General features: G+C 49.3%; 1 protein-coding gene across 2 annotated transcripts in view; it reads left to right on the forward strand.

Moving 5' to 3' along the window:
• Positions 1-10,399: 10,399 nt before the first annotated feature.
• MINDY2 (MINDY lysine 48 deubiquitinase 2) overlaps positions 10,400-14,121 on the forward strand; it is a 149,858-nt gene continuing 146,136 nt past the window's right edge. Inside the window, exon 1 of one of the 2 annotated variants that reach the window (XM_040342766.1) lies at positions 10,400-11,027. In XM_040342766.1, coding sequence (XP_040198700.1) covers positions 10,590-11,027 — 438 coding nt within the window. In that variant the 5' untranslated portion in view covers positions 10,400-10,589. The remainder of the gene's footprint in view (positions 11,028-14,121) is intronic. The other variant, XM_040342765.1, reaches the window with a different exon arrangement.

Genomic DNA, 14,121 nt, shown 5'->3' on the forward strand with positions numbered 1-14,121 from the left:
GCACGGGAGAGCCCGGAGAAGCACCGGATGGCGGCGGGAGGGGGGGGGATGTCCCCTCCCGCCGCCTGTAAGAACGATCTAGCGGCGGAACCGCCGCTATGATCGTTCTTACGTTGTGCAGAATCGCCGGCACAAGAGAAGGATATCTGAATGATGCCTCTAGCTGCAGGCATCATTCAGATATCCCCCCCACAAAGCCCAGGACGTCATATGACGTCCACTCTGAACGGCAGAGGTTCTTTGTGGACGTCATTTGACTATGGGCCGGTAGGGAAGTGGTTAAAAATTGCTATTTTGACCCCTCTTTTCTTTTCTTTTTTTTTGGTTATAATCTAGGAAACTGCAGATATAAGCACAAAATATACCAAATAAAGTATAAGGAAAACGAGGCAAAGAAAGGGACAAAAAAAATGTAATCATTTTTATAGCACTGATCGCTGTATAAATGACAATGGTCCCAAAATAGTGTCCGATGTGTCCACCATAATGTCGCTGTTACGATAAAAATCGCAGATCGCTGCCATTACTAATAAAAAAATAAAAAATAAAAATGCCATAAAACTATCAACTATTTTGTAGACGCTATAACTTTTGCGCAAACCAATCAATATATGCTTATTGCGTTTTTTTTTTTTTTTACCAAAAATATGTAGAAGAATACATATCGATCTAAATATTTTTGGGGGATATTTATTATAGCAAAAAGATAAAAATATTGCTTTTTTTTTCAAAATGGTCTCTCTTTTTAACCACTTAAGACCCGGACCATTATGCAGGTTAAGGACCTTGCCCCTTTTTGCGATTCGGCACTGCGTCGCTTTAACTGACAATTGCGCGGTCGTGCGACGTGGCTCCCAAACAAAATTTGCGTCCTTTTTTTCCCACAAATAGAGCTTTCTTTTGGTGGTATTTGATCACCTCTGCGGTTTTAATTTTTTGCCCTATAAACAAAAATAGAGCGACAATTTTGAAAAAAATTCAATATTTTTTACTTTTTGCTATAATAAATATCCCCCAAAAATATATAAAAAAACGTTTTTTTCCCTCAGTTTAGGCCGATACGTATTCTTCTACCTATTTTTGGTAAAAAAAATGGCAATAAGTGTTTATCGATTGGTTTGCGCAAAATGTATAGCTTTTACGGAATAGTTTTATTGCATTTTTAATAATATTTTTTTTTTTTTACTACTAATGGCGGCGATCAGCGTTTTTTTTTTCATGACTGCGACATTATGGCGGACACATCGGACAATTTTGACACATTTTTGGGACCATTGTCATTTTCACAGCAAAAAGTGCTATAAAAAAGCACTGATACTGTGAAAATGACAATTGAAGTTTAGGAGTTAACCACTAGGGGGCCCTGTAGGGGTTAAGTGTGATCTCATATGTGTTTCTAACGGTAGAGGGGCGGAGCTGGACGTGTGACATCAGTGATGGTCTTTCCCTATATCAGGGAACAGACGATCACTGCCACTGCCACAATGAAAACAGGGAAGGTGTGTTTACACACACCTCTCCCCGTTCTTCAGCTCCGGTGACCGAGCGCGGAACACCGGCGGCGTTCGGGTCCGCAAGTCCCACGGGCGCGGTCACGGAGCTTTGGACCGGGTCGTGCGACGTGGCTTCCAAACAAAATTGGCGTCCTTTATTTCCCACAAATAGAGCTTTCTTTTGGTGGTATTTAATCACCTCTGCGGTTTTTATTTTTTGCGCTACAAACAAAAATAGAGCGACAATTTTGAAAAAAATCAATCTTTTTTACTTTTTGCTATAATAAATATCCCCCAAAAAGATATATAAAAAAATGTCTTGCCTCAGTTTAGGCCGATACGTATTCTTCTACATATTTTTGGTAAAAAAATCGCAATAAGTGTTTATTGATTGGTTTGCACAAAATTTATAGCGTTTACAAAATAGGGGATAGTTTTATTGTATTTTTTTTAATATTTTTTTTTTTTACTAGTAATGGCGGCGATCAGCGATTTTTTTCGTGACTGCAACATTTTGGCGGACACATCGGACACTTTTGGGACCATTGTCATTTTCACAGCGAAAAGTGCTATAAAAATGCACTGATTACTGTGAAAATGACAATAACAGTGAAGGGGTTAACCACTAGGGGGCACTAAAGGGTTAAGTCTGACCTAATGTATTTTTTCTAACTGTAGGGGGACGTGCCTGGACGTGTGATGTCACTGATCGATGTTCCCTATGAGAGGAAACAGACAATCAGTGACGAGCTACAGAGAAGAACAGGGAAGGTTTGTTTACACTCACCTCTCCCCGTTCTTCTGCTCCTGTGACCCGATCGCGGGACACCGGCAGCGATCGGGTCCGCGGGTCCCACGGGCGCGGTCACAGAGCTTCGGACTGGGTCACGAGCACGCCACCGGCGGCGTGCTCGCGACCCACGGCTGGGCTCCTAAAGGGGACGTACCTGTACGTCCATGTGCCCAGCCGTGCCATGCTGTCGACGTATATCGTCGTGCGGCGGTCCTTAAGTGGTTAAATAAATTGGGGTTATTTATTATAGTAAAAAGTACAAAATATTGTGTTTTTTTTTTCAAAATTTATGCTTTTTTTGGTTCATAGCACAAAAAATAAAAACCACAGAGGTAATGAAATACCAGCAAAAGAAAGCTCTATTTGTGGGAAAAAAAGGACGTCAATTTTGTTTGGGTACCACGTCCCACGACCGTGCAATTGTCAGTTAAAGCGAAGCAGTGCCGAATCGCAAAAAGTGCTCTGGTTAGGAAGGGAGTAAATTCTTCTGGGGCTGAAGTGGTTAAAAAACACCAGTACCAGAGGAGAAACAAATCAATGTTTGTGATCTAATTGCCACGATTTTGCTTATGATTCCAATTCACATATCACAATGCGTGTTTGAGTACCATTTTTTTTCAAAATAGCACCCCAAACGTGGTGCAATTTTTGCCACAACTTTCACGTGACAGAATCGTTCTGCAATCACAGCAAAATGTGAATTGTGTGGAGCTTGTCGCCCCAAAAAAAAGAGCATGAGCTTCTTTTAGCCAACAAGCGCATAGAGCAGCCCATTGAAGTGGGTGGACTGCTCGATGGATGATATGCAAAATCACACGTGAGGTCCCGCTACGCAAAGTGTGAATGAGGCCTCAAATAAGAATGGATCACACCTAAAAACAACAACTCAGGAGCCTTTCTAAGCCCATAAAGCAGAAAAACTTATCCTATTCGGCCATGGAAGCTGCCATCTTGGCTTCTGATTGATATGCAGCTGCCATGGTGCTATACACGTGATCCAGTTGCGGTGCGTCCATAAAGGGACCGCCCCCTCTCTCCTGCACCGCTCTACCATCATAGATAGATTCATGCATTGCATGAATCTATCTATGGTCGCCGCTGACACCCCCTATTCAGGTGGCACCTGAGTTACAGTGGCGGGGGTGTATTTTGAAAGCACCAGATTAGAGCCTTATGCCGCGTACAGACGGTCGTTTTTTGTGATGAAAAAAAACTACGTTTTAAAAAACGTTATTTAAAATGATCGTGTGTGGGCAAAACGTTGTTTTATGTCTTCAAAAAAACGACCAAAAAAAAATTCGAACATGCTCGAATTTTTTGTGTCGTTTTTCAAAACTTCGTTTTTGTTTCACAGAAATTGACCGTGTGTAGCAAAAAACGACGTATAAAACGACGTTTTTAAACCCACGCATGCCCAGAAGTTAGTTATGAAGTGAGCTTCAATGGAAAAAAGTGGTGAAACGTAACCTCGCTTTGCTAGAGCATTGTGAAAAAACGATGGTCTGTATGCTACGTCGTTTTTGAAAATGAAGTTTCAAAAACGTAGTTTTTTACATCACATAAAACGTCGTTTTTTTTCCATCGCAAAAACGACCGTCTGTACGCGGCATTAAGCTCTAATAGGCACCCAAAAATGTGAACAGCGGGAGCCATGCTGGGCGTTTGCTGTTCACTCAGCTGTGTGTTTAGCAAATCAAAGGAATTCACTTTGCTATCACTGAACCGCCTGTCAGCCAATCAGGTTGCTGGGTCTGTTACCGGTCACCTGATTGGCTGAAACGTCAGGTGTTGTGATGGAGGACATGCAGGAGACCGTCGTTGACCAGCTGCAAGACAGGTAAGTGCCGGGCAGCATTTGATGGGGCACATTAGCGGCAATTGATGGGCACACTGGCAGCATCTGATAGGGCACAGTGGCAATTGATGGGCACACTGGCAGCATCTGATAGGGCACAGTGGCAATTGATGGGCACACTGGCAGCATCTGATGGGACACAGTAACGGCAATTGATGGGCACACTGGCAGCATTTGATGGGGCACACTGGTGGAAATTGATGGGTACAGTGGCTGCGTTTGATGGCACAGTGGCGGCAATTTATGGGTGCAGTGGCTGCGTTTGATGGCACAGTGGCGGCAATTTATGGGTGCAGTGGCTGCGTTTGATAGCACAGTGGCGGCAATTTATGTGTGCAGTGGCTGTGTTTGATGGTACAGTGGCTGCGTTTGATGGCACAGTGGCAGCAATTTATGTGTGCAGTGGCTGCATTTGATGGTACAGTGGCTGCGTTTGATGGCACAGTGGCGGCAATTTATGGGTACAGTGGCTTTGTTTGATGGCACAGTAGCTGCGTTTGATGGCACAGTAGCTGCGTTTGATGGGCACAGTGGCTGCAAATATTTGGAGCACCAACCTCCACTAATGTGATCAGTTATAGCACTAGTGATTTGATAGGTTGACAGTTTGTTTGTGACAGTTAGGATTCTCAACATACCAGGAATGTAACTATTTTTTTTAAACCATTAAAATGGAACTTTAACCAACAACTTGAAACAAAATAATGTTCTTTAGCAAGGAACATACATTCCACAATAATATTATGATACCAAAATAAATGCGTGCTGTAAATTGCCTCCAGCATTGTTCTTGTTTCTTCTTGCCATTGGGGCTGAACATGGCCTACACCTATAGCAAGGACATTCGTCATGAATAGTGGGAGCATCCCTTTCTGATCTCCAGATATACGAAATAAAGTTCAATAATACAACACAATACATTAGATGTTTATACTAGGTGGTTGATGGATCGGAGTTTAACGATAACATGATGTGATACCTTTTCTCATGTGGTATTGTCATCTTTTTGTATGGGCTGTTTTTCGTTTTGTCTTTCTTTCTTCTTTTTCTTCTGGTGGTCTGTGTACCGGAGCATTTGTTCGGATGCATTCTCTTATGGCTAATGTATCAATTTGATATATGTAAACTTGTGTTTCTTTATTATACTCATTCGTAAAACACACTTCTCTATAAATCTCTATTGTGATAGATCTGTAGTGGGAGGGAGATACTGTATGTACTGAGTGGAGATCTGTATTCAGGGAGATCTATACAGGGGGAGAGATATGAACTAAGGGGAGCTGTAATGGGGGAGAGGTCTATACTGGGGTGAGGTCTGTACAGGGGAAGGTCTTTATTGGGGGAATAAGTACTTGGGGGAGATTTTTATTGGGGGATACATACTTGGGGGGAGATCTGTACTGGGGGGGTGTATTGAAAGGATCTGTACTGGGGGAAATCTATACAGGGGGAGAAATATGAACTGAGGGGTGTTGTACTGGGGGAGATCAGTATTGGGGAGATCTGTACAGGGGGAGTGATATGAACTAAGGGGAGCTGTAATGGGGGAGAGGTCTATACTGGGGGATCTTTATTGGCGGATATGTACTTGGGGGAGATCTGTATTGGAGGAGATTTATACAGGGGGAGAGATATGAATTGAGGTGAGCTGTAATGGGGGAGGGGTCTATACTGGGGGGGGGGATCTGTACTTGGGGGAGGCCTGTAGTGTGGGGGAGATACTGTATGTACAGGGGGAGAGATGTGAACTGAGGGGAGCTGTAATGGGGGAGAGTTTTATACTGGGGGAGATCTTTATTGAGGCATATGTACTTGGGGGGAGATCTGTATTGGAGGAGATCTATACAGGGGGAGAGATATGAACTGAGGGGAGCTGTAATGGGGGAGAGGTTTATACTGGGGTGAGATCTGTTTGGGGTTAGATCTTTATTGGGGATACATACTTAGGGGGAGATCTGTACTTGGGGTGGTTTTGGAGGGATCTGTACTGCAAGGGAAATCTATACAGGGGAGAAATATGAACTGAGGGGAGTTGTACTGGGGGAGATCAATATTGGGGAGATCTGTACAGGGGGAGTGATATGAACTGAGGGGGGCTGTAATGGGGGAGAGGTCTATACTGGGGAGATCTGTACTTGGGGGGAGACCTGTAGTGAGCGGTAGATACTGTATGTACTAAGGGGAGCTGTAATGGGGGAGAGGTCTATACTGAGGGGGATATCTGTACTAGGGGTGAGAGCTTTGATGGGGAAGATCTGTATTGAGGGGGATACAAAATTGGGGGGAGATCTGTGGGTGATCTGTACAGGTGGACGGATGAACTGAGAGGAGTTGTACTGGGGGAGATCAGTACAGGGGAAAAGATATAAACTGAGGGGAGCTGTAATGGGGGAAAGAGCAAGTGTACTTGGGGAAGAACTGTAGTGTGGGGGGGATACTGTATGTACTGAGGGGAGCTGTACTGGGGAGATCTGTATTGGGGGGAGTAGTATGTACTTGTGGGGAGATCTGTACTGGGGGTGATCTGTACTGGAGGGACCTGTACTGGCGGAAATCTGTACAGGGGGAGAGATATGAACTGAGGGGAGCTGTACTGGGGGAGAGGTCTTTACTGGGGGATCTGTACTTGGGGGAGGGGATCTATAATGAAAGGGATATACAATATGTACAGAAGGGAGCTGTACTGGGGGGGAGGAGGTCTGTACTGGGGATACATGTGCTGAGGGGAGCTGTACATCTGGGGAATCTATAATGAAAGGGATATACAGTATGTACTGAAGGGAGCTGTACTGGGGGGGGGGGGTCTGTGCTGGGGATACGTGTGCTGAAGGGAGCTGTACATGGGGGGGATCTGTAATGAAAGGGATATACAGTATGTACTGAAGTGAGCTGTACTGGGGGGGGTCTGTAATGGGGATACGTGTGCTGAGGGGAGCTGTTATGTACTGGAACGTACCTTATAGCCAGAGCCTAGTGTGCAGGAGGAGGCCTCTCTTACAGCCCCGGCTCTGGAGCTGCTGGAGTTGGGAGCACGGCGAGGTAGGAGTGCCTGGTGATGATAGCAGCCCGGCAGCGTTGGTGGTCCTTCGGGACGGTGGTTGTAGGAGACAGCGTCTCTGGAGCTGGCACAGGCACTGGATAGCAGGAGCTGGTGAAGCAAACCGGGTTAGCAGATAATCAGGTGGGTTAAGCAAGCGTAGTCAGATTCAGGCACAGGGTCTGGTAACGATGGGCAGGAGAGCAGAGCGGAGTCAGAGCAAGCCAGGGGTCGGAGTGGAGAGGGTCGGATGGTCAGACGGAGCCGGGTCGGTTTGAGGTAACAGGTTACAACAGGTCACAGGTTTCACTGATACAACGCTGCAGATCAGACAGCAAAGTGTCACTGCAGCTGCTTGCTTTTTAAAGGCTGAGTGGCGCCAATCGCGCATTAACGAGCATGCGCGCGTTCCCGCCGTCGTGCGCGTGTAGTAGGCGCACACGAGCGCGCACATTTGCCGCACAGATGCGCGCATTTGGCACATATCCGTGTGCATGTGGGACGCGCCTGCGCACATGAATAGGTGATTGGTACTGATTCTGACCATCAGTAGGTGTGCGCATGCGTGCACGCCAGAGCCTATTGGCAGGTCCCTGACAGGAGCTGTACATCTGGGGAATCTGTAATGAAAAGGATATACAGTATGTACTGAAGGGAACTGTACTGGGGGGGGGGTCTGTACTGGGGATACGTGTGCTGAGGGGAGCTGTAAATGGGGGGGGGGTCTGTAATGAAAGGGATATACAGTATGTACTGAAGGGAGCTGTACTGGGGGGGGGGGGGTCTGCACTGGGGATACATGTGCTGAGGGGAGCTGTAAATGGGGGGGGATCTGTAATGAAAGGGATATACAGTATGTACTGAAGGGAGCTGTACTGGGGGGGAGGTCTGTACTGGGGATACGTGTGCTGAGGGGAGCTGTAAATGGGGGGGGGGGGGTCTGTAATGAAAGGGATATACAGTATGTACTGAAGGGAGCTGTACTGGGGGGGAGGTCTGTACTGGGGATACGTGTGCTGAGGGGAGCTGTAAATGGGGGGGGGATCTGTAATGAAAGGGATATACAGTATGTACTGAAGGGAGCTGTACTGGGGGGGGAGGTCTGTACTGGGGATACGTGTGCTGAGGGGAGCTGTAAATGGGGGGAGGTCTGTACTGGGGATACGTGTGCAGAAGGGAGCTGTACTGGGGGAGGTCTGCAGGGGCGTCCCTAGGGGGGGGCCAGAGGGGGCCCTGACCCCCCCAACATCATGCTGTGCCCCACCATGTGCCCCCCCAAAAAAAAATTTTTTTTTTTTTTTTTGCAATTTTTGTATTTTGCTCCCCGAGAGGGAGAGCGTCCCCAGTCAGCTCTGCGGGGGATTCCTCCCCCTCCCTGTGCTCGCCATCACTGCATAATGTGAGCGCTCACACAACCAGATATTCTAGCCTGGACCGTGTTTAAGTGTGTGCACTGCAGACTGCAGTACACTGTAATCACTGAACTACATTATCTCCATCCCTTCTCTCCCCCCATCTGTCTCCCTCCCCCTCTCCTGTTCTTTCAAAACATTCACAATTTACTTTCACTTTCAGTTAGGCAGATAATATATGGTGCACATTTCTTTCCTGCATCCACAGATTGCAGGAAAGAAACTTGCATGATTCCCCCATCAACAGACAGTGGTGACAGGGGAATATCCCTCCTGCCCAGCAATTGTATTCTCCCGACAAACAGTGATTATCACCAGTGGCTATACAGCAACCAATAGTGATAATTATAAGAGAATCTGCTCATTAATGGTTCAAATCTCAGCCAGTTTCTGCTGAACCAGCTGAGATTTAAACTGTCTATGGCTGGTCTTAGCTCTTAGGCAGCCCATACATTGATTAACACCGTGGAGTGTCGGCTTCCTGGCGTGATCGGGCATGTGGGATTTCAAACACACCCGAGCCCATCTCTATTGGTTGTAGACAGTTGAGCTCCCTGCAGGTTGCTTAGCAGCAGTGGACACATGCTGATCAGGATGCAATCCAGGTGAAGCCCTTAGTCAAATCCTAGTCATAAATATCAGAGATTTTATTGATCAAAGCCCACACTTTACAGGCATAGAGCCCACACTTTACAGGCATAGAGCCCACATGGCTGCTGATCATACGGTTGATTATATATATGTGGTTGTACTCTTGATGCTAATAAATACTGTGTTTATTAGATTTGACTGGGAGCATCACCTGGATCACATGCCGATCAGCATGTCAACAAATATATATAATTGCATTTTATAGTTGGCCCCCCTACTTTTGTCCCTGTCCCCCCATGTGCCCCCCCTAAATATGAAAGCTGGAGACGCCACTGGAGGTCTGTACTGGGGATACAAGTGCTGAAGGGAGCTGTACTGGGGGAGGTCTGTACTGGGGATACGTGTGCTGAAGGGAGCTGTACTGGGGGGAGGTCTGTACTGGGGATACGTGTGCTGAAGGGAGCTGTACTGGGGGGAGGTCTGTACTGGGGATACGTGTGCTGAAGGGAGCTGTACTGGGGGGAGGTCTGTACTGGGGATACGTGTGCTGAAGGGAGCTGTACTGGGGGGAGGTCTGTACTGGGGATACGTGTGCTGAAGGGAGCTGTACTGGGGGGAGGTCTGTACTGGGGATACGTGTGCTGAAGGGAGCTGTACTGGGGGGAGGTCTGTACTGGGGATACTTGTGCTGAGGGGATCTGTACTGGGGGGGGGGGGGAGGTCTGTACTGGGGATACGTGTGCTGAGGGGAGCTGTAAATGGGGGGGGGGGGGTCTGTAATGAAGGGGATATACAGTATGTATTGAAGGGAGCTGTACTGGGGGAGGTCTGTACTGGGGATACTTGTGCTGAGGGGATCTGTACTGGGGGGGGGGGGGGAGGTCTGTACTGGGGATACGTGTGATGAGGGGAGCTGTACTGGGGGGGGGGGGGGTGTACTGGGGATACATGTGCTGAGGGGAGCTGTACTAGGGGAAGGGTGATTTAGGCTTAGGGAGGGAGGTCAATTTTAAACCCCCCCTCCCTTAGTTGGTGCAGTTTTTTCGCACCCATATCGTGTCAGGTATTTTCCTATGGGGGTCCAGGGGTGATCACGCCCTCACCAAAGAAGTAAAAAACAAAAATCTATAGCCCAGCGCTGATTGGTTAGCCAAGCTGGTGGTGAATGGATGTGGTGAATCATGTGTATGACTGGAGGATAGAAGTGTGGGTTGGGTCAGGTAAATTGTTTATTTCTCCTTGTTGGGCCTTTCTGACAGGTAACAGCGAGCAACCTGAGCAGCGGCATCCAACACCGGAGCACGGGACAGCTGTGGCGTGACGTCGCTAGGGGCGGGGCTGTCATGGCGGCGGAGACGGCTGCTGAGGAACCGATGCGGTCCGGTTGAGCCCCGAGCGATTGCCGGTCATGGAGAGTCCGGTGGCGGCAAGTGCGGGGAACGGGGCGGCGAAGGCCTCCGAGCCCCCGGTGCAGACAGCTGTCTCGGAAGATGACAGCGCCCAGCTCCGGGTAGCATCCTCTCCACACTCTGAGGAGGCCGGGAGAGAGAAGAGCTCCGCCGAGGAGGCGAGCAGCAGCGGCCGCAGTATTCCCGGCGCCTCGCACAGCCTGGACTCCCTGGACTCCTTCTCCAACCTCCTCTCCTGTCCCAGCTCCCCGGAGGACACGCTGCTTCCCGAGGGACCGGAGGAGGGACTGGCGGCCAGGGACCGCTACCCGGGACAGTCCGTCTATCACATCAAATGGATCCGCTGGAAGGAGCAGAGCACCCCCATCGTCACCCAGAACGAGAACGGGCCCTGCCCGCTGCTGGCCATCATGAACGTCCTACTGCTGGCCTGGAAGGTACCAAGGACCGGGGGGACTGGGATCAGGGATGGGGGGACTGGGATCAGGGACGGGGAGAGGAGGGACTGGGATCAGGGACGGGGAGAAGAGGGACTGGGATCAGGAGAGCAGGGACTGGGATCAGGGACGGGGAGAAGAGGGACTGGGATCAGGAGAGCAGGGACTGGGATCAGGGACGGGGAGAGGAGGGACTGGGATCAGGGATTGGGAGAGGAGGGACTGAGATCAGGGACCGGGAGAGGAGGGACTGAGATCAGGGACCGGGAGAGGAGGGACTGAGATCAGGGACGGGGAGAGGAGGGACTGGGATCAGGGACGGGGAGAGGAGGGACTGGGATCGGGAGAGGAGGGACTGGGATCAGGGACGGGGAGAGGAGGGACGGGGAGAGGAGGGACTGGGATCAGGGATCGGGAGAGGAGGGACTGAGGATCAGGGACGGGGAGAAGAGGGACAGAGATCGGGAGAGTGGGGACTGGGATCAGGGAACGGGAGAGGAGGGACTGGGATCAGGGATCGGGACAGTGGGGACTGGGATCAGGGATCGGGAGAGTGGGGACTGGGATCAGGGATCGGGAGAGTGGGGACTGGGATCAGGGATCGGGAGAGTGGGGACTGGGATCAGGGATCGGGAGAGTGGGGACTGGGATCAGGGATCGGGAGAGTGGGGACTGGGATCAGGGATCGGGAGAGTGGGGACTGGGATCAGGGATCGGGAGAGTGGGGACTGGGATCGGGAGAGTGGGGACTGGGATCAGGGATCGGGAGAGTGGGGACTGGGATCAGGGATCGGGAGAGTGGGGACTGGGATCAGGGATCGGGAGAGTGGGGACTGGGATCAGGGACGGGGAGAGGAGGGACTGGGATCAGGGAAGGGGAGAGGAGGGACTGGGATCAGGGAAGGGGAGAGGAGGGACTGGGATCAGGCAAGGGGAGAGGAGGGACTGGGATTGGGAGAGGAGGGACTGGGATCGGGAGAGGAGGGATTAGGGAAGGGGAGAGGAGGGACTGGGATCAGGAACGGGGAGAGGAGGGACTGGGATCAGGGACGGGGAGAGGAGGGACTGGGATCAGGGACGGGGAGAGGAGGGACTGGGATCAGGGACGGGGAGAGGAGGGACTGAGATCAGGGACGGGGAGAGGGGGGACAGGTTTCGGGAGAGGGGGGACTGAGGACAGAGATGTGCTGTAAATCCTTTCCCGATGCTCTATATAGATATGTATATATAGAACACCAGCCATAAGATGACTTGAGAACACAGGTCTTTGTGACATTCACAATTCACATTGTTTTAGGAAACGGTTAAATCAATGAACTTAGTTCCGCTTTAAAGCAGAACTGAACCCACCAATATCAAAGTGGAACTTTTAGGCCCCTTTCACACATGCGGACCGTTAAGCTTCACCTGTCAGTTTTTTTGTGCGGACCTAAATGGATGCTCCATGCAGGTCTATGGAGCGACAGATATCCGTGGTGACATGTCCACCGACATCCGATCCGCTGATCCAGACGGATGGAAACCCTATTTTCCAGCCATGTGCCGGATGGAATCGGATGAAAACGGACAGGCTCTCTGCACTGATAGGAAGGACAGCTTTGACCTGAATCCTGAACTCCTAGGCAATCAGGAGATCGCTGATCTTCCCCCTTTTCCTATTTTTATTTATTTTTCTCCTTTTTCCTTTCTCTGAGTTTGTCTCTTCTTCTATAAAACTCCATTATTTAATACAAAACTACATTGGACACTTTGATGGCTGGTCACGTCGGGTGCATATTTTCCTTCCACAAAGTACATACATTGGAAATATTATTTGTTATCCTCCATCCTGTCCCTCATCCCTCATCGGGTACACACAAATGTATCCATTACTTCCTACACTCTATACTGCAGAGACAACACGTTACTACACTGTTTTCTTTGTAACCTTTATTTTAAAATGTATAGAAAAGCTATAGAAAAGAAACATGCCGTCTTGATATGTGTGTGGCTGATGAATGATACATTGGGCAGTTAATAGTTATGTAATCTGTAACAAGGCCAGAGAAATCATGTGCTTTATCCTGGTAAACAGGATTTGGCTATTTTATCGTCATCTTATTCATGTGTGTAAAGTGCAATGTTTGATCCATTGTAATGTGAATGGAACACACCTGACCTGGTCCTATTTGTCAACATTATGTCTGGCCAAAACTTTTTTTCTATTTTAATTTCAGATAGAGTTGGAAAGGATTAGAATGAATGTCGGGTTTCTACTATTATCTGGGGCTCTGTTACAGAGAATTCCCCTTACTAAGGCCCCTTTCACATGTGCGGACCGTATGTCCGCATTTTGGTCCTTATGTGATTGCGGGTGTCAGTGATTTCTTCCGTCTGCGGATCGGATGAACACGGACACACGGTCCATGTTCATCCGATCCCTCCATAGGGGAGAGCGGAGAAAAGACAGGGCGGTCCCTGCATAGTGTGCGGGGACCGCCCTGTCAGCCGACGGCTCAGCGGGGATTTTACGGAGCGATCCACGCTGAGCTGACGGACACACGGAGGCGGATCATTACTGATCCGCCCCGTGTGAAAGGGCCCTTAGGCCGCTTACACAGTGGGGTGGGCTCTGTTTTGCTGATGTGGAAAGTAACACTGATTAGTGGGGAATGTGTCTGCTGATCCCTGCTAAGCAGGTGGATGGCTGGTCTGTGTCTGCTTTGCATAACACAGCCCAGTCTTGTCTATGGCGGTTGGATGTAAACAGACCACCTGTCCGTTTACACCAAACTGCCATCTGTCCATTAGTTTAGTGGACAGGATTGGATGTCGATGGTTGTCAACAGACAGACTGTCCATTTTACGTCGGATTGCCCATTAAGGAGAGTGGGCTGTGTCTGTGTTATGCAGAGCGGACACAGACCAGCCATCCACCTGGTCAGCGGACAGGTTCCCTGCTGAGCAGGCAGACTCCAACATTGCCCACTCCAGGGGAATTCTGCCACTCCATGGAGCAGACTGGAGATTCCGATCATGTCCCCCCGCCCATGTGAACGTGCCCTTAAGCCCTGTACACACGATCGGTTTGTCCGATGAAAACAGACCGATGGAC

The sequence above is a fragment of the Rana temporaria genome, chromosome 3, assembly GCF_905171775.1.
Source record: "Rana temporaria chromosome 3, aRanTem1.1, whole genome shotgun sequence".
Lineage (NCBI taxonomy): Eukaryota > Metazoa > Chordata > Amphibia > Anura > Ranidae > Rana > Rana temporaria.